A 24,744-nucleotide genomic window follows, 5' to 3' on the forward strand; every position below is an offset into this window, starting at 1 on the left:
GAAATCTTTTACCGCTTTTGTTTACATGCTAGTAGCGCTCGTTTGCTGTGTTTGTTTGGTTAGCAAACGGGTTAGCCATAGCCTCATGATTGACAACAACGTCATCTGCTTTCCTACTATTCTTATCGGTTGGTATGAACCAATCACCGATGACTGCCGCTTTGACAACACCCATCCCATAAACTGCTGCCGTGGGAAGGTCTTTCAGTCAGAATAATGAAAATTCAGACTGTCAGTGTCAGAGTGTCAGGCTAGCATGCGCCCTCTGTTGGGTGGAAATCTCTTATGTCCAAAATGTTTACTTTTCACAGTTCAAATTCAAGTAGCAAATGATGCCGATCTACAAGCTCTAAACACGCTGCCTCCCTCGCGTTGCAATTCGCGACGTCGCGTCTGGCACCGTTTCGAGCTGCTTTTTAGACTTTCGTATGACGCTGTGGTACGCTGTGTTGATTTCGTCGACTAAAACTAAGACGGAAAATGTTCGTCGACTAACCTTTTTCCACTGAAAACCTTTTTCCACTGAAAACTAAATGGAAACAAATAAAAACTGAGCTATGCTGACTAAAACTAATATACTGACAATTTCGTCAACAAATAAAAACTAGACTAAAATGTTAGGAAGGGACTAGTGGACAAGAGATCCACTATAAGTCATTTTACAATTAGTTGCATGCTGAACATTTTCAGCAAGTGTAAAAACAGTCATTACGACGGCATCAAGGCCCGCCAGAATAAATATTGTTCGACTAAATTAACTGTAGATTTAGTCGACTAAAATCTTGTGATGTTTAGTCGACTAAAACTAGACTAACACTAAAACATTCCAGGTGACTAAAATGTGACTAAAACTAAATAAACTATTCAAGAGACTATGACTAAAACTAACTAAAACACTGCAGTATGATCAAGTAGGGAGTTAATTTCTAGGGGGAAAAAAAACGCATGGAGATAAGAGGTTATACTGCCCGACAGCAACGATATATGTTAATGCCCACGAAAGTATCGCTAATGCTATTCGGCTATCCCTGGGCCCTTTGGCTTCTAATATCAAAGATTCTGCTAGAAACCTGCGTGTCTTCTTTGATAGCTGCATGAACTTCGGGTTTCATGTAAAGAAGGTCACCCGGTCTTGTTTTTACCACCTATACGTAATATCTCTAAAATAAAATCACTCCTCTCCACTCAAGACCTAGGAAAAAAATATGCTTTTGTCTCTTCCCGACTCCACTACTGTAATGGACTCCCTATACTTCCCTCACCGCGTCATCTATTCACCAATTACAGTTAGAACACAGCCGCCAGGATTCTTACAAACACTAACCGCAGATCACCTATCACACCAATACTCGTGGGCCCCCTCCCCTCTGCGGGCCCCCTCCCCTCCACGGGCCCCCTCCCCTCCAGTGAACATTGCCGATCGTGCATCGTGTCATCTTCGCTATAGCGAAAGACGAAGAAGATGATGCAACATTGTAGCATGCCTATACTTATATATATACGCATATATATATATATATATATATATATATATATATATATATTAGGGCTGTCAATCGATTAAAATATTTAACTCGATTAATCGCATGATTGTTCATAGTTAACTGTGATTAATCGCAAATTAATCGCATATTTTGTATACGTTCTAAATATACCTTAAATCAGTGGTTTTCAAGATTTTTCATATCAAGGCCCATTATTTATTCTGCATTTGAGCCACGGACCACCATTTGATGACATTTAGCCTTCCAGACCCAAACTAAAGAACTGTATTGATGTTGGCCAATGGTACCATTACGAGAGATAACAGGCCATGTTGATCAAAATAACATGTTTTCTAAGTTTTCTAATTGTGTAGACTCACTGGGAGAGAGAGAGAGGGGGAGAGAGGCGGGGCTCACTGACTGCCTGCATTCACATGCATGCATCTCTCAACCATTCTGTCAAACTTCACAGTGCGTTAATCGCGCATTAAAAAAATTAGTGCCATTAAAAGGATTGTGAGTTAACTAGTTAATAGTGCTTTAACTTTGACAGCCCTAATATATATATATATATATATATACGCACATCTGCAATGGGTGCTGCTGGGTCAAAAGGCTATACGTTTCCACTGTGGATCGAAACGTTATCGCAAATAACGTTCCCTTTACCGTATACTGTAGTGTGCAGGCTTTAGCTTCCTAAATATCCAAGTGTTCATTTATCCAGTGTTCATTTATCCATTTTTGTAAAGTTTTAGGATTGGCTGCATGTGATTTATTTCATGGCACACCAAGAATAGTGTAGTGTCTTTATTCTGGTGAACATATAGTTCCATCAGAGATGTCCAGTCTTCCCTTTATAATAGTGTAGTGTCTTTATTCTGGTGAACATATAGTTCCATCAGAGATGTCCAGTCTTCAGAATAGTGTAGTGTCTTTATTCTGGTGAACATATAGTTCCATCAGAGATGTCCAGTCTTCCCTTTATAATAGTGTAGTGTCTTTATTCTGGTGAACATATAGTTCCATCAGAGATGTCCAGTCTTCCCTTTATAATAGTGTAGTGTCTTTATTCTGGTGAACATATAGTTCCATCAGAGATGTCCAGTCTTCAGAATAGTGTAGTGTCTTTATTCTGGTGAACATATAGTTCCATCAGAGATGTCCAGTCTTCCCTTTATAATAGTGTAGTGTCTTTATTCTGGTGAACATATAGTTCCATCAGAGATGTCCAGTCTTCAGAATAGTGTAGTGTCTTTATTCTGGTGAACATATAGTTCCATCAGAGATGTCCAGTCTTCCCTTTATAATAGTGTAGTGTCTTTATTCTGGTGAACATAGTTCCATCAGAGATGTCCAGTCTTAGATATAATAGTGTAGTGTCTTTATTCTGGTGAACATAGTTCCATCAGAGATGTCCAGTCTTCCCTTTTCCACAGCAACATTATTAGCCACTTCCTCCTGGGGGATCCCGAGGCGTTCCCAGGCCAGTGTGTAGATGTAATCGCCCCATCTGGTCCTGGGTCTGCCGCGGGGTCTCTCCCCCAGTGGGACGTGCATCCAAGACCTCCCTATAGGGAGACTTCCATATATACTAGCCCATTCTGACCTGAGATCAGATTCTAAAAACGCCTTCTACATCCTGACAGTTTTCTGAAAAAGCTATGTTTCTATGTCAGTGGTTCTTCGATTTTTCAAAAATAGCAGACCTACAAGCTCGTAGGTCTGCTATTTTTCAATAGCTAAAGCATAACATAATGCTAACACCAAAAGGGGTTCCCGCCCAAAATGGGCTAGATGCCCGAACCACCTAAGCTATGGCTCCTTTCCAAGCCAACGAGCAGTCTCTCACGTATGACTGAACTTCTCACCCTATATCTCTAAGGGAGAGAGGCTGGCCAAATGCGGGGGAAACTCATTTCGGGGCCACTTCGGTGAAAATAGATTAGACATTTGGTCAAAATGGCAAATACAAGCTGACCTTGCCTTGAACATTGGCTCATTTTGGGCTGAAGAGATTTTGGTGTAATTGGACAAAAAGTATCACAGACCCCTGGGGGGGGGGGGGGGGGGGGGTCTGTATAACCACTTATGATATAAGTGTTTAAGTCATGGCTATATGGAGGTCTTGTTTCTAGAGAGAGTGAAGGGGTGGGAGGGCAAATAAAAGACAGGAAATGGGAAGAAGGGATTGACAGAAGCGTGATGAGGACATGAGGAGGAGATTAAGACAGGCAGAGGGATGCAGGGGTTTGGGGGAGGGAGGGGAGGGGAGGGGGGGGGGATAGAACCGCACTGTAGGTGAGTGTGCTGCTGTACGGAGTGTACTCGCAGCTCCCAAAGGCTTAGAGAGAGAGAGAGAGAGAGAGAGAGAGAGAGGGGGTAGCAACAAACTGGCATGTGTGTTGAAAGCGTATGTCGCTAAGTCTCTCTCTTGCCCACACCAGATTTGTCATGTCTTCCAGCCTGTCTTCCAGCTAGGGGGTGTACTGTACACGACAGTACATACACAGTGAAATCCGCACCGTCGGTTTAACATCGGGTGTGAGGGTCCATTTTGGTTACATTCTTACACTATCACTGTGTATGGACTGTCCTGTCTCTCTAGCACTAGAGCAATTAAAATGGTTGGGAACCATTGCACTAGAGTCTAGTGCAATGGTTAATTTAAAGGACCCCCAGTTTGACATGCAGGATGGATGGATGAGGCTTGATAAAGGCAAGAGAAAGGCGCACACACACACACACACACACACACACACACACACACACACACACACACACGGTCAGACCATGCAGCAGCATGCAGCATGGTAAAACATACGGCATGGCATGCAGCGTGTAGTGTATATCAAGTCCTCCGCCTCCCCGACCCTGTGAATAAATCATAGCCACTGAGTGTATACAGCAGGTTAATTCAACTTTAATGCAGTTTCAGGACGCTGCAGCGCCCAAAGACTCAAAGAGTATACTGTTGTGTCAGTGAATGCAATCATATTAATCATCTCGTAAGGATAATGCGGCTGCATTATTGATACGTGTGTAACCTAGTTGTGCCGACCACGAAGACTGCATGCTCTCCAGTGGTGACGTACTGTGTGCGTGTGTGTGTGTGCGTGTGTGTGTGCGTGTGCGCGTGCGCGTGTGTGTTGCAGAAGCATGGGCATGTGTTGCTCATTTTCATAATACGGGTCATGCGTGCTGTGTGTTTTCATGCTTGTATGTGTTTTTTCTGTGCACTGAACTTTCCTAATGCCTGATCCCTGTGTGTGTGTGTGTGTGTGTGTGTGTGTGTGTGTGTGTGTGTGTGTGTGTGTGTGTGTGTGTGTGTGGGATCAATCACGTATTGTCGTATAATGGCGTTGCACAAAAATATAGGTAACATAGTTGTTCTTTAGCTACTGCTGATATATACAGGTATGATTGATTTAAATTGATTTTAAACCATACTCAATGAACTGGTGGTCGTGCCCACATAAAAACAACATTTCAACAAATACTGTACACCTTTTTTGAAAAAAGTATACCTCCTTATATAACAGTAAGACCTGATGATCATGTTTTAGGGTGGAAAATACAATATAACTCATACTATGTGGTGCGGTTGCATTTTGCTCAATGACTGATTGCCCTGTGTTTTCATTGTTCAGTGTTTTAGGGTTTTATGATCATGTTTTTTATTATATTGGAGCTTCCCAGCATAAGATTTTCACATGTATGTACCTGACCTTGCATCTGAGTGACAAATAATCTGAATCTGAATCTAAAATAATTCCAGCACCAAAGGTGGAAGAGGAGAGTTACATAATGCAGCTCTAAACCTAATTATGAACATTTTAACACTGAGTGTGTAATATGAGTGTTAATAATTATTGTGATATTGGTTGAGTGTAGCCTTACATTAATATGTTAATGATTATTGTGATATTGGTTGCAAAGCTGCAGTCAGTGTTTTTACTGTTTGGAGGAGGTCAGATTCATGTACTTAGTGGCCAGTTTGTGACAAAAAAAAGTGCGTGCGTGCGTGTACGTATGCGTGTGCGTGTGTGAACAGTAGCCAGTGGTATGGACGTTCCTGCGTGCGTGCGTGCGTGCGTGTGCGCGCGCACGTGCGTGTGTGTGTGAACAGTAGCCAGCGGTATGAACGTTCCTGTGTGCGTGCGTGCGTGCGTGCGTGCGTTCGTGCGTGTGCGTGCGTGTGTGTGTGTGTGTGTGTGTGTGTGTGTGTGTGTGTGTGTGTATAGCAGTGGTGTATAGCAGTGGTATAGCCAGTGGTATGGACGTTCCTGCCAGACATTATTTATTGTTGTGATGCCAGAAATGGTAGCATTTGTGTGACGACAAACCTCTCCAATCCGATTTGGCCAGGGAAGCTGTCTCTCGTTCGCTGCCTCGCTCACCCCTCCTCCCATTCACTCCTGCTGTCTCTCTTCCTCTGTCAAGTTCTCTCTCCCCTTTTGTTCCCTCATTATTGCTCTCTCTCTCTCTCTCTCCCTCTCTCTCTCTCTCTCTCTCTCTCTCTCTCCCCCCTCTCTCTCACTGCATCTATGTCTATTTCTCTGTCTATACTGTGCTCTCTCTCTCTCTCTCTCTCTCTCTCTCTCTCTCTCTCTCTCTCTCTCTCTCTCTCTCTCTCTCTCTCTCTCTCTCTCTCTCTCTCTCTCCCCCCCCCACCCACCCTTAAATTCCCTGCAGAGTTGAGACAAAGGAACCAAAAACAAAACCCAGTCTTTTGTTATGCTGATTTATACAGGACACGTTGGAAATCAAAGACAATCGTGTCAAACAATGCTCTTTCAATCAATAATGTGGTATCATTATGTCAAATGTGTACAGATTGTTTTACCCCCCCTGCCATTCCAATTGTTCTGCGTGCACCATTATTTTTAAAGTGTGGTTTGTTTTCCGAATCACTTTCAGGGGGTCGTGTGTCCTGAAAGGTCATAAGAACACCTATATCTGCCAAATTGCTTCAAATGTAAGAAAAAGCATTCTGCAATATTAAAGCCCCATCGGCTTTAGCAGAGTTTGTAAGCGTGGCTGCTTGACAATTTGGTCGGTTTGCAGACGCGACAGGATTATTGAAAATCAAACTGTCAGTCAAAACAATTGGCTATTGTTTCACAAACTCTGACCGTAAACCCAGCCGATCAGCCTATATATCATTCAGGCTTGGAAAACAAATGTAATTCCGGACACCAGAGAAGACGGTATAGCTTTGCTGCACAGGTCTTAACGGCTCTCCCCAAACACTTTCAATTCGCGGAGCGAGAAATTGATTCGGGGCCTAGCTAAAATAGATGAAGCATGGCAGATTTGTCTTAACCCATTCTGACCCATTTTGGTGTCAGCATCATGTTATGCTTTTTGCTATTGAAAAATAGCAGATCTACAAGCTCATATCGCGCCACCGAGTGGCGCGATACGAGCTTGTAGGTCTGCTATTTTTGAAAAATCAAAGAAACAACTGACATTTTTAGAATCTGATCTCAGGTCAGAATGGGTTAATCAGACCAGCGTGCATGTGTCCGGCGGAAACCTCGTATGAATCTGATCTCAGGTCAGAATGGGTTAAGTGCGAGAGTAGAGAAGGCTGTGGAGCTGATCCTAGAGCAGCAAAGGTGAGGCCATGCAGCGCACGATCAATGGTTATTTTGACTTGCTTGACGCGAGTCATTTGGCCCCTAAAGAAAGGATAGGCCATTGATCAATGCTCTCCATCAATGGCCTATCTATGGCTTTTCTCCTACGCTGACAGAGTCCCTGCATCCTAGCTTTGTCTTATTTACAGTATACCCCCCCCCCGAGTAGCTCTGACCGGATGCAATTTAGGAGCCTCATGCCCAAGGGTACTCTAACGGGAGATCTCGAGGGAGTTGAGAGTTTTTCCCCTTATACCCCCCCCCACCCCCACCCCACCCCATCCCGCTCGTATACTATATGGTTTGAAAGGCTATACTTTAACCTTGAGGCGACTGGCGAGCTAGTGCTGCAGCCCCGCCCCCAGTCCATGCTGATGATGAAAAGGCAGTGTTTAAGGGCCTCAGACGGCCCCAACGTTCACCCCCCATGACCACTTTCTAGTGAGCCCAGCTGGACTCCAGCTGAGTGCCGACATCTTGGTTGTCTCGGCATCCTTTGTGGGATTCCAGGGCTCCAGAGTTGAATATATAAATATAGCTATATGAGAGAGAGAGAGAGAGAGAGAGAGAGAGAGAGATATGAGAGAATTAATTTGTTAATGTCATTATTTATCAAAGTATACCAAGTGAGTCAAAGTTAAAGTCCGTCGCTGCGCATGTGCACACACGCTGCGCACACTCCAGGGGCTCTGTGTGGCAAGTGGTTTTCAGTGTGTTTTAGAACGCCGCCGTGACACCATGAACCCAGAATGCATTATTCATGGCACACATAGGAGGAGAAGCCTTCCACTACAGTCTCACTTTCATTACAGAGTCATCAGCTCTGACAAACACAAAGCCGTCTAAGTGGCTTCATGCTCAAAGTCCAACAAGACAATCCAGACTGTGTAATAAAGGCGCTGCTGGGAATTGCGTTTGGCCCGAGTGTTACTTTGATGAAGCAAATACCTTTGAGTGCGGGGCAACGGTTCTGTTTGAATGTGTGAGGTTGAGCCTGTGCGTCTGCATATATTTAAGTTAACGACGAAGGGCAATCTCTGATTCTTATCTGATTCTAACTCTGAGTCAAGTTGCTGCATGCGTGTGGAATTCTAGAACTATAGTGCTTCCCAAACGGTTTGAGAACTAAACCCAAAAGTGAAATGCTCCCTGCAGGCGGGGACCCACGCTAGTGAAAGTAGCCGCTCTACAAGCTCACAAGGGGCCACAATGTGACACCTTGTGAACTTGTAGATCCATTGTGGTGGTCCTTGACATGAAAAAGAACCATTGGCCGCCTATAAAGCAGACCCCTGTTAGCCTGGCCCAGCCTGTGTGTTTTCTGGTCTAGGAGGGGGAGATCTGGATCCATATTGGTTCACCCATCTGAGAACCAAACGGGTCCATTTGGACCCATTTGAGTTAAATTAACATTGATTTTTACAATATACATTCAGGGGTCTCAGAGATAGAAATGCCATTACATGGGGGTCCGTAGCCTCATGCATATCACACTGGGGTTCCTTGAAATTAAACAGGTTGAGAATCACTGCTAGAGCTGTGAAGCTCTTCTCTTATGGGGGTCCCTGGCATTATCTCTTCAAATGGGGGTCCGCGGGCTGATTAGTGTCAATGTGGGGGTCCTTGACATGAACACGTTTGGGAACCACCCCTGTAGACCCCTAGAAGCAGACCCCCTCCTTGGCACACATAAAGGAACAGTAGACTGGGTCTAGAAGCAGACCCCCTCCTTAAAGGAACAGTAGACTGGGTCTAGAAGCAGACCCCATCCTTAAAGGAACAGTAGACTGGGTCTAGAAGCAGACCCCCTCCTTAAAGGAACAGTAGACTGGGTCTAGAAGCAGACCCCATCCTTAAAGGAACAGTAGACTGGGTCTAGAAGCAGACCCCCTCCTTAAAGGAACAGTAGACTGGGTCTAGAAGCAGACCCCATCCTTAAAGGAACAGTAGACTGGGTCTAGAAGCAGACCCCATCCTTAAAGGAACAGTAGACTGGGTCTAGAAGCAGACCCCCTCCTTAAAGGAACAGTAGACTGGGTCTAGAAGCAGACCCCCTCCTTAAAGGAACAGTAGACTGGGTCTAGAAGCAGACCCCCTCCTTAAAGGAACAGTAGACTGGGTCTAGAAGCAGACCCCCTCCTTAAAGGAACAGTAGACTGGGTCTATAGAAGCAGACCCCCTCCTTAAAGGAACAGTAGACTGGGTCTAGAAGCAGACCCCCTCCTTAAAGGAACAGTAGACTGGGTCTAGAAGCAGACCCCATCCTTAAAGGAACAGTAGAATGGGTCTAGAAGCAGACCCCCTCCTTAAAGGAACAGTAGACTGGGTCTAGAAGCAGACCCCCTCCTTAAAGGAACAGTAGACTGGGTCTAGAAGCAGACCCCATCCTTAAAGGAACAGTAGACTGGGTCTAGAAGCAGACTCCCTCCTTAAAGGAACAGTAGACTGGGTCTAGAAGCAGACCCCCTCCTTAAAGGAACAGTAGACTGGGTCTAGAAGCAGACCCCCTCCTTGGCACACATAAAGGAACAGTAGACTGGGTCTAGAAGCAGACCCCCTCCTTAAAGGAACAGTAGACTGGGTCTAGAAGCAGACCCCCTCCTTAAAGGAACAGTAGACTGGGTCTAGAAGCAGACCCCATCCTTAAAGGAACAGTAGACTGGGTCTAGAAGCAGACCCCCTCCTTAAAGGAACAGTAGACTGGGTCTAGAAGCAGACCCCCTCCTTAAAGGAATAGTAGACTGGGTCTAGAAGCAGACCCCATCCTTAAAGGAACAGTAGACTGGGTCTAGAAGCAGACCCCCTCCTTAAAGGAACAGTAGACTGGGTCTAGAAGCAGACCCCCTCCTTAAAGGAACAGTAGACTGGGTCTAGAAGCAGACCCCCTCCTTAAAGGAACAGTAGACTGGGTCTAGAAGCAGACCCCCTCCTTAAAGGAACAGTAGACTGGGTCTAGAAGCAGACCCCCTCCTTAAAGGAATAGTAGACTGGGTCTAGAAGCAGACCCCATCCTTAAAGGAACAGTAGACTGGGTCTAGAAGCAGACCCCCTCCTTAAAGGAACAGTAGACTGGGTCTAGAAGCAGACCCCATCCTTAAAGGAACAGTAGACTGGGTCTAGAAGCAGACCCCATCCTTAAAGGAACAGTAGACTGGGTCTAGAAGCAGACCCCCTCCTTAAAGGAACAGTAGACTGGGTCTAGAAGCAGACCCCATCCTTAAAGGAACAGTAGACTGGGTCTAGAAGCAGACCCCATCCTTAAAGGAACAGTAGACTGGGTCTAGAAGCAGACCCCATCCTTAAAGGAACAGTAGACTGGGTCTAGAAGCAGACCCCCTCCTTAAAGGAACAGTAGACTGGGTCTAGAAGCAGACTCCCTCCTTAAAGGAACAGTAGACTGGGTCTAGAAGCAGACCCCCTCCTTAAAGGAACAGTAGACTGGGTCTAGAAGTAGACCCCATCCTTAAAGGAACAGTAGACTGGGTCTAGAAGCAGACCCCATCCTTAAAGGAACAGTAGACTGGGTCTTGGCACCGGGGCCATGCAGCACCCCACGGTGTTACGTTAGACACATTATGGGAACATATGTTTCACGGCACTCTGCCTCGCTCACGCTCCGCTGTACAGCACACCTGCTCATGGAGTCTCTCACGCCAGTGTGTGTGTGTGTGTGTGTGTGTGTGTCTGTGTGTGTGCGAGCGCGCATGTGTGTGTGTGTGTGTACAACATGGTGTACGTACAAAATAGGCCTTTAGCTATACTGGACACATCACTGCTTCACTGCTTGCTAGGTCACCCGCAGAGACGCACACGCACACGCACACGCACACGCACACACGCGCCATGGACATAGAAGCAGAAACGCACATACGTCTTAAAATAAATTCCATATGCACAGATGTATACGCATGCTCGCACAACGCACGCGCACACGCACACAGTGTTCAATGCCATTTTAGCGCCCGAGTGCCAGATTGAGTGAGCATCCAACTTCTCAGTGTGATGGTGATGATGATTTGTAGGAGTGTGTGTGTGTGTGTGTGTGTGTGTGTGTGTGTGAGGGTGTGCGGCTGTGTGTGCTGATGATGTCACCGTGCTCTTCTGCTCCGGTTGGCGCGGTAACCCGCTGTCGCCTCCAATCTTCCTCAGCTCGCCTCTGTCATGTCTCTGACCCTCTCTCTCTCTTTCTCTCTCTCTCTCTCTCTCTCTCGCGCACGCACGCACGCACGCACGCACGCACGCACGCACGCACGCACGCACGCACGCACGCACGCACTTCCATTGACCAATCGAGACCTCTACCTTTACCCTAACCTGAACCTACATAGCTCTCTGTTCCACTGAGTTCAACTGAACCAGACTCTAGACTACTCCCCGTTTTCTATTAGGCAAAATGATCTCGTACTATTTGGGTATATTTAGTTGAAAGGGCTCTATGATAGGTCAGCTATAGTATTACGCTCTATACAGCAAAGTCATCAGCTATATATACCTGCCACACCTCCTTTTGGAGCTTCGTGAGCTTGTAGATCTATTATTTTCCGTGAATGTTGCCCCTGCCCCCCACCACCAACGCCACACAAACAAAAATATTCAGTTGAAAAACTGAAGGGCTGGTCATTTGCTGCCAGGAACATTGTTCGTTATTCTACGGACACTTATACGTCAACCCTATTTCCGTAGATTTACAAGAATAATTACATTTTAGACACTTAAGTGCCATAATAACACTTCATTCACAATTTCACACCATATTGATTGAATGATTTTCATTTTTTACAGTAGGTTTCATATGATGAATCTTTTCGCTGCTATCTACGTTTATAAATGTAGCTAGGCTAACGGTACCTATACTGGTGCTATCTACGCGTATGTTCATAGACAACCGTATACTCCATATATGAAAGCAGCGACAGTCAGTTTACCTTTTTAGCATTGCTCCGGTTAGAATGGAGAGCCTCCGTCCCCACCAGCTATGGGGTCTTTAAATCCAGACGATAACATTTTCAAAGCACTGCAAAGTTTCGAGCGCCGTCCACGGTGAGCCGCCGCGCACCCGTCGATCGTAAATCATTCATGAGTTCGTACCGCATCGCTGAGCACATGTAACTGGTTGTAACGATCGCTAAGGGGTCTGAGCTAATGCGACAGAAAACACTGTGTGCTAAACAAAAGCCCCCACCTTCCTGAATAACCCGGAAAGGAAACGAGGACAGTAGAGTTACAGTGGACGGGTGGTGGCGTTCCTTATAGGTGTGCGTACATGCTGCCACCTGGCGGCACAGAAACGGTTAAAACAGCCTCTTGAGAAATGAGAGGCGAACAAAATTGGCCACACTTCCTGATCTCTGTCCACCCCTGAAAAGCCCATTTGGTTCTCACAAAGGTAGCAGCACACGCACGCACACACAGAGACACACACGCACACACAGAGACACACACGCACACACACACACACACACACACACACACACACACACACACACACACACACACACACACGTCTCTGATGAGCACAGGGATGCTTGTCAACCCCCCCGCTCCCTGTCCAAGGCCTGCGGTGCATCTGATAAGGCCCAGGAGAGGCAGCTCCATGGCGTTAACGCTCTATTTATAGCGCCTCGCTGGTCTTACACATTAGTCTGCCTTCCTCAGCCTTTATGTAATTTACCTCACACTTTACCTCTGGGGTGTGTGTGTGTGTGTGTGTGTGTGTGTGTGTGTGTGTGTGTGTGTGTGTGTGTGTGTGTGTGTGTGTGTGTGTGTGTGTGTGTGTGTGTGTGTGTGTGTGTGTGTGTGTGTGTGTGTGTGTGTGTGTGTGTGTGTGTGTGTGCATGCTGGTGAACGCTAGTCTACACACACTGCGTTTGGTTTCTCAACAGTAATCATGTAGAAGTGCACAATTTCTTGTCAAGCAAGTTAATTTGCTTTTCCACGTTGTCCGTCTTGTGCGTGCTTCTATACATCGTTGCTGTCGGTACATTAACTGTAAATTAACTGCCCCACTTGATCTTCACACAAAGGCATCAAAAGTAGACGATCTGCAGCATTTGAGCTTGTAGATCTGCTACTGTAGCTATTATTTTATTTGAATCCTGAAAAGTAACTGTTTTGGACCTACAGTATAAGGTTCTTTTTTTGAGGGGCGCAAGCCCCTCCTATATTCAGCTATGCTAATGCTATAGTGTATATATTTTTGTGCTAACACAAACATTAAATGCCATTGACATTGAATGGAGAATTTACGTCACATGACATGTCTGATCAAATGGCTGTAGGTACGATGATAAGGTCACCCCTCACTTCACACAGGTGTGTTGTAAATCTTGTACCACATTATCTAACATCGATCATTTCGTTTGACCGCAGTTTGTTGACCAAAGTCCCCCAGGGGTCTATACCAGCTCTCCCCCCCCCCTCCCCACCAATCATTGAGGTGAATGAAAATACCGGCATTATGATGAGCTTTTTTTTTGCTAATTTTGTTGAATATTCACTTATTATGCCATGCCTGGAGGTGTGTCACATGCAGGGACTCTAGGGTTTAGGTGGTTAAAAGATTGATCTGTTATTGCGTTAGCCGATATTGATATACTGTACCGTACAGTCCCCCAGCATCAACGTGTTAGACATCCATTTTGAAGCTGTCGAAAAAGCCACGGTTATTATATTTACATTCACCCTGCAGGAACACAGCCGATGTGTAGCCCAGCTTGATGAGGACATTAAAATGATATAAAATGCTCATTTGGAAAAGAATAGGCTAAACGTAATGTGAATGCGCACGCACACCAGTGACACTGCCACATACAGTAAGTGTGTCCTAAAGTATTGAAAGAGGGAATATATTGGAAATATATTGTTTAAAGCCATAGTGTAAGTGATATTTTTTTGGTTAACACAAAAAGGTTCTTCGTTAAAAGGTTAAGTCACTATATTCTGTTTGTTCAGAAGTCTCCCTGTCTCTCCAGCTATTTAGAGTAGCTAAATTAGCTTAATTAAGTAGCTTAATTTGTATAGCGTTCCAGTTCTAATTGTGTCTGCTCATTTCTTTGTGTCATCACTTACAATTCCACTTGTTTAATCTGTATCCTGACTGCGTTCTCTATCCTGATTGGATAAAATTGGTATGCCAGTTTCGGTTTCTGAAAATCTTTGAAGTACAACTTTCGTTTTTTGCAACCAAGGTTCATGTTTTAGGTTGTTATTATAGAAAGTCAAAGATGAGTATTCATTCTTTTCATTTGCTGCTTTTTTCTTCTTCTTCTTCGTTTTAGCAATTTTAGCTGTTTTTGACAGGGGGCCAGGGGCATTCGAACAAGTGGCTAAATATGTAGTTGTCAAAGTTGTCCTTTAATAAAAAGCTGGGTTAGGAAGTGTGGGAGATGTGGTGAGGTGAGCTGTAGGCCTACTGGGTCCTGTAGCTCAGGTCTTTGTGTAATAAAGTAGTGTATGGAGTCTGAGCTGTACTGGGTCCTGTAGCTCAGATCTTTGTGTAATAAAGTAGTGTATGGAGTCCCACTACATACTGGGTCCTGTAGCTCAGGTCTTTGTGTAATAAAGTAGTGTATGGAGTCCTGGGTCCTGTAGCTCAGATCTTTGTGTAATAAAGTAGTGTATGGAGTCCTGGGTCCTGTAGCTCAGATCTTTGTGTAATAAAGTAGTGTATGGAGTCCTGGGTCCTGTAGCTCAGATCTTTGTGTAATAAAGTAGTGTATGGAGTCCTGGGTCCTGTAGCTCAGGTCTTTGTGTAATAAAGTAGTGTATGGAGTCCTGGGTCCTGTAGCTCAGATCTTTGTGTAATAAAGTAGTGTATGGAGTCCTGGGTCCTGTAGCTCAGATCTTTGTGTAATAAAGTAGTGTATGGAGTCCTAGGTCCTGTAGCTCAGATCTTTGTGTAATAAAGTAGTGTATGGAGTCCCACTACATACTCCGATACAGTAGGTGGAGGTATACACCTGCAAGCAATTGGTTGCAACCCGCCATTAAACTCAATGAAGAAGAAGAAGGGCGTTTGTGTTTTTGTGGTGGTTGTTTGGCAAACAAACTCTTTTAAAGCCAATACTAAGCAATACATCTGAACTTATTAAACCAATAATAAACCTTTGACCAAAGAAGTTTATGAAGGGGAAGAAAGAACGTTTGGTCGGACATTTCTGATGCTTTGAGCTCTGAACAAACAATTCAGAGCCTTTGAACAAAGGAACCAGCTATGACTCCTGACATGAAGGTTGTGGGTGAGGAGGATATATCCTTTTCCGGTGAGCAATACATTGCCTTTTTTGTTTCATAACTATGGGGTCTACTTGATTTGAGAAAAGAGGGAAAAAAAGCTTGGTGGATTACTTTTTTGGTATTATTTACTTTATAGGGACATTGCAGGGAAAAGTGAAGTGAACATTCTCATCTATATTTTGAAAAGATATTGATTGTCCAGTTGTAGTATAGTTGTGTTTGACCAAAATAAGTAGTTTTTGCTCTGCAGCACAGTTCATTTCCAGTAAAAAAAAAAAAAGATTTACTGTTGCAGGTACAGGACCTTTATTTCGGTAAATGGTGCATTCATATAGCGCCTTTATGCCAGGCATCCTTACAGAGATTGTGCATTACATTCACCCATTCACACACACATTCAGAGGAAAACCATACAGTACAAGGCACCAACCTGCTCATCGGGAGCAATTAGGGGTTCAGAGTCTTGCTCAAGGACACTCCGACACTTACTCGAACTAACTTGAACCTTGCGGTTCCCGTCCGGCCGCTCTACCCACCATAACTCATATAGTCATATAATTTTATGGAGGTGTAATGGTGGAAGATTTAAGCTGAAATGAATGGCACTGTTCCAGCCAAACCTCCTACTCATGAAGTGCGTATTAAGGCCTATAACAGAGGCTATCGGCAGCCCAGGCTGCTCGCCGACGCCGCTAAATGGTCTAAGCATTGCCTGCTCTTCAAGGACGGCACAGCCTGCTGTACTCCTGCGTAATCCGTCCTCTCCGTCGTGATCATAAAATATACACTTGTTAGTATTCTTCTCTTTCACTTCCGCCCTCCCATGCCGTCTTAACTCCTCTATTCAAGGCATATCTCTCCCACCCCTCTGTCTGTCTCTCTCTCTGTCTCTCTCTCTGTGTGAGACTACTCTTTGCAAGAGTTATGTGATTAATAATATCCACATTGAAATGAAAGTGAATAAGGAGCAGAAGGGAGACGGATGCAGTGCGTGTGTGTGCGTGTGTGTGTGTGTGTGTGTGTGTGTGTGGCAGTGGCCATATAAGGAGGAGGCGATGCTTCCTTCACCCATGCTCTGTATCCTGAAGCACTTGTTGAGGTGTCCAAGTTAGCGCATAGTCTGTGTTCAAGAACTTCTTGTTAAATGTGTGTGTGAAGGGTTAACTGCTATAGTTAACCGTTGTTTTCCTCTCTCTCTCCCTCTCTGCCTCCCTTTTCTTTCTTTCTTTCTTTCTTTCTTTCTTTCTTTCTTTCTTTTTCCCTTCCCTTCCCTTCCTTCCCTTCCCTTCCCTTCCCTTCCCTTCCCTTCCCTTCCCTTCCCTTCCCTTCCCTTCCCTTCCCTTCCCTTCCCTTCCCTTCCCTTCCCTTCCCTTCCCTTCCCTTTCTTAGGTGATGAAGTGTTTCTCCAGGATGTCCCTCATCAGTAGCAGAGTGAGGAGCAGGAGGAGCAGCGGAGGAGCCAACGCCGTCGGCGCGCTCCTCCTCCCCCCCGCCGCCGCCGCCTTCCTCGTAGCCGCCGCGGCCGTCGCCCTGCTGTGCGGAGCCCCCGCGGCCGAGGCGGCGGCCCCCCCCCAGCCCAAGCAGCAGCAGCGGGTGGGCTCGGAGAAGGTGCCCGTGCTCAACATCGCCGTCATCCTGGGGCGCACGCGCTACATCTCCGACCGCGACATCCGCGCGCTCTGGAGCAAGGAGGACCCCATCGACGTCAACGTGGTGACGCTGCTGGTCAACGAGACGGACCCCAAGAGCATCATCACGCACATGTGCGACCTGATGTCGGGCACCAAGATCCACGGCGTGGTGTTCGGCGACGGCACCGACCAGGAGGCCATCGCGCAGATTTTGGATTTTATTTCCTCGCAGACGCTCATCCCCATCCTGGGCATCCACGGAGGCTCGTCCATGATCATGGCCGACAAGGTATGACGGATTGCATTGTATTGGATTGGATTGGACGGAGTGAGTGGGTCGATCGGCAGCGTCGATGGATGGATGGATGGATGGATGGATGGGTGGGTGGATGGAAGGATGGGTGGATGGGTGGATGGAAGGATGGGTGGATGGATGGATGGGTGGGTGGGTGGGTGGATGGGTGGATGGAAGGATGGGTGGATGGATGGATGGGTGGATTGATGGATAGATGGAGGAGGGATGGACACAGCTTGGGATTACTTTGTCTACTCACTGCATGTCCAACACACACATTTGAAATGTTTATTTATGTCCACATAATGAGAAGTACAGGAATACCTTGTACAAAGGACATAAACACTGCCAGTGCAGTTTGACAGTGGGAGAGCAGCCAGTTGCAACGTGCATGGACGGCAAAGCATCGTTACATACATGTCGGACACAGGGCAGCAGACATAAATCATGGATAAAGGAAACAACGCCTCCTCCAAATTGAGGGGCTTCCTATAATGGCTGAAACTGAGCAATACCTTGCTAACTGCTTGGCTCTCCTTTTGGAAAGGCCGGCCATTTGTAAGCCCCTCACAACCATACACACACACACACACGGTTTAGCAGTGTATAGCTTCCATGCGGGAGAATATTGTGTGTTCCTGTTAGGTGGTGTATTGTGATGTTTCTACAGTGAGGCTGGTGTTCCTCCATGGAGTATTGTGTGTGTGTGTGTGTGTGTGTGTGTGTGTGTGTGTGTGTGTGTGTGTGTGTGTGTGTGTGTGTGTGTGTGTGTGTGTGTGTGTGTGTGTGTGTGTGTGCGTGTGTGTATGGGCATACAGCACTGCGTGCATGTTTGTACTACACTAGTGTGTGTTTCCGGTGCATTTGAGTTTCGAGGCTAAATCTCTGTGGGCGGTTGGTTGGTTGGTTGGTTGGTTGTAGCGGAAGACTTTTCTCTTCAAGCCTCTTTCACGTTAACCTCTGGAGAATCTTATCGGTCTGGCCGCTTCCAAAAAGAAAAAAGAGGGAAAAATGGGAAAAAATATAAGGAAGCAAAAACCCTGTGTTAACTTGTAACGCTTTGCAAGAGTGCCGGCACACAGCCTTACACGGGTCCATTTGTGCACTTCTTCTCAGAGTTCAACATGACGTCGCTGTTGCGTCGGGGTGGAAATGTCCAAAACTGTCACTTTTTGGGATAAAAAAATTCAAAGATTGTCACTTTTAAGGATTTAAAAATTCGAAAATATCAAAAGTATAGATCGACCAAGCCTTTCAAGCTTGTGGATCTGCTACTTTTGATGCTTGATGCGTTTTTTTTTTTTTTTTTGCAGTGCTAGTCCCGTCCCGTCTCCCCCGAAGCAGCGCTCTCCATGTGGTTGTGCTTGTTAATGAGATAAGTGTGGCTGCATCTCCATGTGTTAGCATCCCTCGTACATCTGCCCTGCCTTTGTTCAATAATGTATCTCTCTGCCCGCATTGAGGAGAATGCATTATTGATTAAGGCATGAAACGTCTTCCTTTCTCGGCATCGCAAGCGATCCCAGCCCGAAGGAGGCCTTTGAAACTTGCGGGGCACTCGGTAAGAGGATGAAATGATGATATACAAGTATCTGTCTTTATTTATTTTTTTCCCCTCCGTGTTCATTTATCCACTTGTGTAACTCGGAGAGAGTTACAAATCATGTAATTCTGAGAGCAAATGCTTACCCTTTACGGGTCCATTTGGTTGCATAACGCTCGTATAGCGGCAGGGCCGGTGCCACAAGGGAGAGACGCTCACTCAACCGGACCGCCTTGCCCCCCCCCCCCCCCCCCCCTTAGTCAAGACGGATGTGAAAAAATATCGTATACAAAATAAAATAAAATAAAATAAATATACAAACTCCCTTGTGTTTTCCAGTGATATTGCAATAGCACAGTGTCTGTAGCGAAGGGTTTATGGGCGAGGACAGTCTGTGCAAATACATAAGCTACCGTTGGTTTGCTGAGCAGAGGTCCTTTCTACCGTTGATTATTAGGGTGCTGCATCACATGGTCACAGGTTCAAAAACAGGAGAAGACTGGAGGAAGCATTGCATGTTATTGTTGAGCGTGTGTTGATAATGTGTAGACTAAGCTTGGCCTCATTTACACATAAAGAACATATGTTCTGTGCTCTGCCTGTGTTTGATGGCCGCCTCAATGCTTTTCCAATGCGAGTCACATGGTTTGACCAAACGTTTGTGTTTGATGGCTGTGTTCTGTCCCCCTCCCCTCCATCAAACACAAATGTTTGGTCAAACCATGTGACTCTCATTGGAAAGCATTGAGGCGGCCATCAAACACAGAACATATGTTCTTTATGTGTGAATGAGGCCTGAGAGCACAGTTTACCTATAATGCATATACCGCTGCTGTTGGGGAGAAACCAACTCCAAAATGCATTTTTTTTTCCTGAAAATTAAGGAAATTAAGAACACCTTATATTTTTAAAACAATGCAATACGGCCTCATCAAAGTTGGTATTGTGACTTTGTATTGTCAATGACTTGCATTAGAAGGGGAGAGGTGGTGGAGTTAGCTGCTTTAGCAGACAGCTTGACTGAGTGTCCAATGGAGTTGAGAGGTTTTGTCTGAAACGCTTTTAGTACTAGTTTTCTAAAAATAACAATTAACCAACACACAGACGTAAAAGGGTGTTCAATAGCATTGATTTATGAAAAATAATAATACAAATACATTTAAAAACTAGAGTTATGGTTTCCTTCCGACAGTGACTATATTCGGAAACTGAGAAAATCTGCTGCGATGTGTGTGCACTCTTTTTACATTAGTAGGCTGCATAAATATATACATGTATTTTTAAACTGCCAGTTAATTTAACAAAAACCTTCTGGTACTTTTTAATTAATAAGGGATGGGCCCGTACGGGATACATGGGCAGAGTGTCGGCGTCAAGCCTCCCTCCGCTTGTATCAGAAATAGAAAGTGGTTCAAATCGGTGAATGGCATTTAATGTTTGTGTTGAGACACAATCTATACACTATAGCTGATTATAGGGGCTGGTTCCCCTCAAAAATAATTTTTTTTTTCATTAATTAATGAAAATTGAACTTGTTTGTTGTATACTCGCCTCCTCCTCTGTTTTTGGCTGGGTGTGAATAAAGTAAGTTATATCTGTAGGCTATGACAATATATCTGTAGGCTTTGACAATATATCTGTAGGCTATGACAATATATCTGTAGGCTATGACAATATATCTGTAGGCTATGACAATATATATGTAGGCTATGACAATATATCTGTAGGCTATGACAAGTTCCATGTCCTATGCCGGGATTCAAACCTGGGTCGTTCAGGGGAGATAATTGCACTTATGAGCTGCAGACAATATTCTGCTTTTCAACCAGTACAGTATCCTACAATGTCTTACTGTACACCAACACCAGGGTCCAAGTGTCTCAATGCAAGCATATAGGCCAGGCCACCTCTACCACTGCAGATGTGCCAGATACTATATTGTATTAACATAGTGTACCATACAGATTGTTGTCTCTGCCAGTCCGATACTGTATAGCGAAACTGTGCACGTACACCCCCTGGATGTGCCAGTTATAGTGCCACCAAGAGGTGCATTTTAGCAAAACACATTTTTCTACATTACTTCTATACATATTTTGTCCAAACATCATGCAAATCGGTGAAACGAGACAGGTCTTTAAATTTTTGAGGGGCGCTATAGCCCCTCTTATATACAGGTCATTTTTTGTTTTTAGTTCAATGTTTGTTTTAAAAAACACCATTGACAATGAAGGGAAAATGTACGTCATATTGTCCCTCATTACGTCATATTTCTCTTTATTGTTAATGGCGTTTAATGTTTGTGTTGGCACCGTTTGTTTTACATCACCTGATCAACATGAGATAGACTTTAATATATTAGCGCCCCTCACTTCACACGGGTGTGATTTTTTTTTAATATTACATCCTGATTGGCAATTATTGGCTTTCAAAGTTTGCAGGAGTGTTTTCCGCTTCGCACAACATGGCTCAAATCATGAACGCAGCATCCTGAAACCTGCCCTATTATAGTGCCACCATCATGGCACTCTTTCTCTCTGTCAGTCAGTCAATCACTACGTGTGTGTGTGTGTGTGTGTGTGTGTGTGTGTGTGTGTGTGTGTGTGTGTGTGTGTGTGTGTCTCTGTCTGCGTGCGTGTATGTGTGTCTTTGTCTCTGTCTCTGTCTCTCTCTCTGTCTCTCTCTCTCTCTCTCTCTCTCTCTCTCTCTCTCTCTCTCTCTCTCTCTCGGTCTGCCTCCCCTGTCCCTTCTGGTCTATAATTGTGTGGGTGTATAGCTGTCAGACTGTAGCTTGTTGATTGTCTTCTTCGTGTAATTCTCACGCCAAATGGCTTATTGACAGCCTCCCCTGAGCAATCTAGCAGGCCATTACTGGCCCGCTCGCCGCCTGCATGTCTCGTTCGTTCATGAGCACACGGTCCACTCTCTCCATCTCAACCCTTCCTCCATCCACCCCCCCCCCCCCCCCCCCCCCTTAATCCATTTAGAACTGAGGACGGGTCTGTGTCACCTTATATGGCGTTTAACCCACTTTCACGATTACTTTAAACTTTAGCAGTCGAAAAAATAGCAGATCGGTGTCGCGCTATACGTCAGCCATTTGTGAAAAATGTGGCACGAATCATCGAATATGTATTCGTAACATATTTTCAGATGGGGTCGGTGGCCAAATACATGTCATTTTGGGGGTCCTTGACATGGAAAACACTTACTGGGTTAAATGTGTTCTGTTCTGCTCTGTTCTGTTCTGGGAGAACGTCTTATCTGATCCATGGCATGGCTTTAGGGAGTGACCGCATTGCTACACAGTCAAATCTCCTCGTTGTATAACACCCTCAGCAGCAGATGTATACAAGCTCGCTTTGCTATTTTTGAATAGCCAATGCAAACATCAGCTTTGTGTGCACCCCATAGCAATGATTTGATTAGCTAAGCACCCCTACAGCGATGATTTGATTGGCTGAGCAATGCACCCATTGAGGGTAAAAAAGAGAGAAAAGCTAGGACGCCAAATGTGATTGACCCGGAATGAGATGATGTATGATGATAAGAGCGCCCCTCACTTCACACGGGTGTGATTTTTCTGAAACTTATATATTACTGTACATATGTGATTTTTATACCACCTGCTTTTATCTAACACACGTTTCAATAACATAGTGATTATGCAAATGGAATTGATTAGGGATTCCATATTGATTATGTGTGCAGTGCACGTTCATTGTTGCTATATCTGAAAGCCAGCATGAAGACCAAATGTTAATTGCAGCCGTGGGAGATATTCTCTGAGCCGTGGGAGATATTCTCTTATTGGTTGATGAGCAACCCCCCGGGGAATGGAACTAAATGACGGTCAAAATGGAGCACGCACACACACACACACACACACGTACGCATACACACACACACACACATGCACATGCACACACACGTTTGTGCATGTGCCCACGCATACACCCACGCATACACACGCATACCGCCACACACACACAGCAACAAACCAATGTCTTGTGCAGTTTATTGATCTGTAAGCAGTGTTGTCTGATCATTCCTATTGTGTAGTGTATGTGTGCGTGCACATGCGGTTGTGTTGCGCACACACACACACACACACACACACACACACACACACACACACACACACACACTCACACACACACACACACACACACACACACACACACACACACACACACACACACACACACACACACAACACACAGTATAGGGAACCGTCGCACAGCGTTAACACCATGCCTCTTGAAACTGAAAAGTCGGCCTAGCCAAGAACTAGCCCATTTTAGGCGGTAACCCATTTTGGTGTTTCAAGCATTCTGTTATACTTTAGCTATTGAAAAATAGCAGACCTACAAGTTCATAGCGCGCCACCGAGTGGCGCGCTATGAACTTGTAGGTCTGCTATTTTTGAAAAATCTTGAAAATGCGGCACAGATCTTTGAATAGGTATATTATTCTTTCGGAGTGAACGTTTTATTTTTATTTTTTACGTCGGGCCTAAATGGACTATAGGCTCCATGCAGAGATGGACCCACGTATTTGTACCAGCCGTTCCACCAATCCTCATGCCAGGTTTTGCCAGCCTCAGAACTCCTCCGTGGGAGCAGTTTGGGCGGCCTTCCATTTATTTTATTTTTTGGCAGGGCTTTTAGTTTGATGAATTAATTCTGTTTGTTCTGCAGCAGAACTCATATTTAAAAGTTTCTGTTTTTGTGTTCCACCCACACCATAACATTCCTAAACGGGTTGGGGAGAAAAAATTAAAAATAAAATACGCAATATGCTCAAAAGAAAACACCCTTAAAGTAGGCCAATGTGTGTTTATGTAATGTTGAACTCATGTATGTGACGCCGTTAATTGAAAATAATAAAACTGACGTTAGTGAGGCAAAGGTACATGAAATGTGTTTAGCTTTCTGCATGGTCTATAATATAGAATATATAATAATATATAATAATAAGATTGCATGGAGGGTAACGTTTGGGGCCGCAGCCTTTCCTCAGACCTTCCTCAGACCGCTTCGGCCTGCGGCATCGAAACGTTACCTACCAGTAAAGATATTAAACGTTACCTACCAGTAAAGATATTAAACGTTACCTACCAGTAAAGATATTAAACGTTACCTACCAGTAAAGATATTAAACGTTACCTACCAGTAAAGATATTAAACATTACATACCAGTAAAGATATTAAACGTTACCTACCAGTAAAGATATTAAACGTTACCTACCAGTAAAGATATTAAACGTTACCTACCAGTAAAGATATTAAACGTTACCTACCAGTAAAGATATTAAACGTTACCTACCAGTAAATATATTAAACGTTACCTACTAGTAAAGATATTAAACGTTACCTACCAGTAAAGATATTAAACGTTACCTACCAGTAAAGATATTAAACGTTACCTACCAGTAACGATATTAAACATTACCTACCAGTAAAGATATTAAACGTTACCTACCAGTAAAGATATTAAACATTACCTACCAGTAAAGATATTAAACGTTACCTACCAGTAACGATATTTTGGGAGCATTAATTGGTGTGTGGATGTTTTTAATTTCTTCATTGTGACTTCATTTAGATCCAGCTCCCAGCCTACAGGTTTAGATGCACGCGTGTCCTTTTTGACCTCCTCTACTACTACCTTTCTGCATGGTCCATACTATAGAATATTTCATTGACTGTTTGTTCAGCCTCCTCTACTACTACCTTTCTGCATGGTCCATACTATGTTCAGCCTCCTCTACTACTACCTTTCTGCATGGTCCATACTATAGAATATTTCATTTCCAAATCAAACGGCATAGCTCTGCTTTTATTTTTATTTTTTATTCTTTGATATTATCATCTGGCACTTATCCATGTTCCAGCTCAGTCGGTGTAGAGCG

At 44.7% G+C, this 24,744-nt stretch overlaps 1 protein-coding gene across 1 annotated transcript in view; it reads left to right on the top strand.

Annotated features, from left to right (window-relative positions):
* Window positions 1-16,753: 16,753 nt before the first annotated feature.
* grin2aa (glutamate receptor, ionotropic, N-methyl D-aspartate 2A, a) overlaps window positions 16,754-24,744 on the top strand; it is a gene marked incomplete at its 5' end in the record, with an annotated part of 266,870 nt that continues 258,879 nt past the window's right edge. Inside the window, 1 exon segment of the mRNA XM_083780155.1 lies at window positions 16,754-17,281. Within this exon segment, the coding sequence (XP_083636281.1) occupies window positions 16,754-17,281 (528 nt within the window).

Source organism: Protomyctophum parallelum (genome assembly GCF_964188405.1).
Source record: "Protomyctophum parallelum genome assembly, chromosome: 13".
Classification (NCBI taxonomy): domain Eukaryota; kingdom Metazoa; phylum Chordata; class Actinopteri; order Myctophiformes; family Myctophidae; genus Protomyctophum; species Protomyctophum parallelum.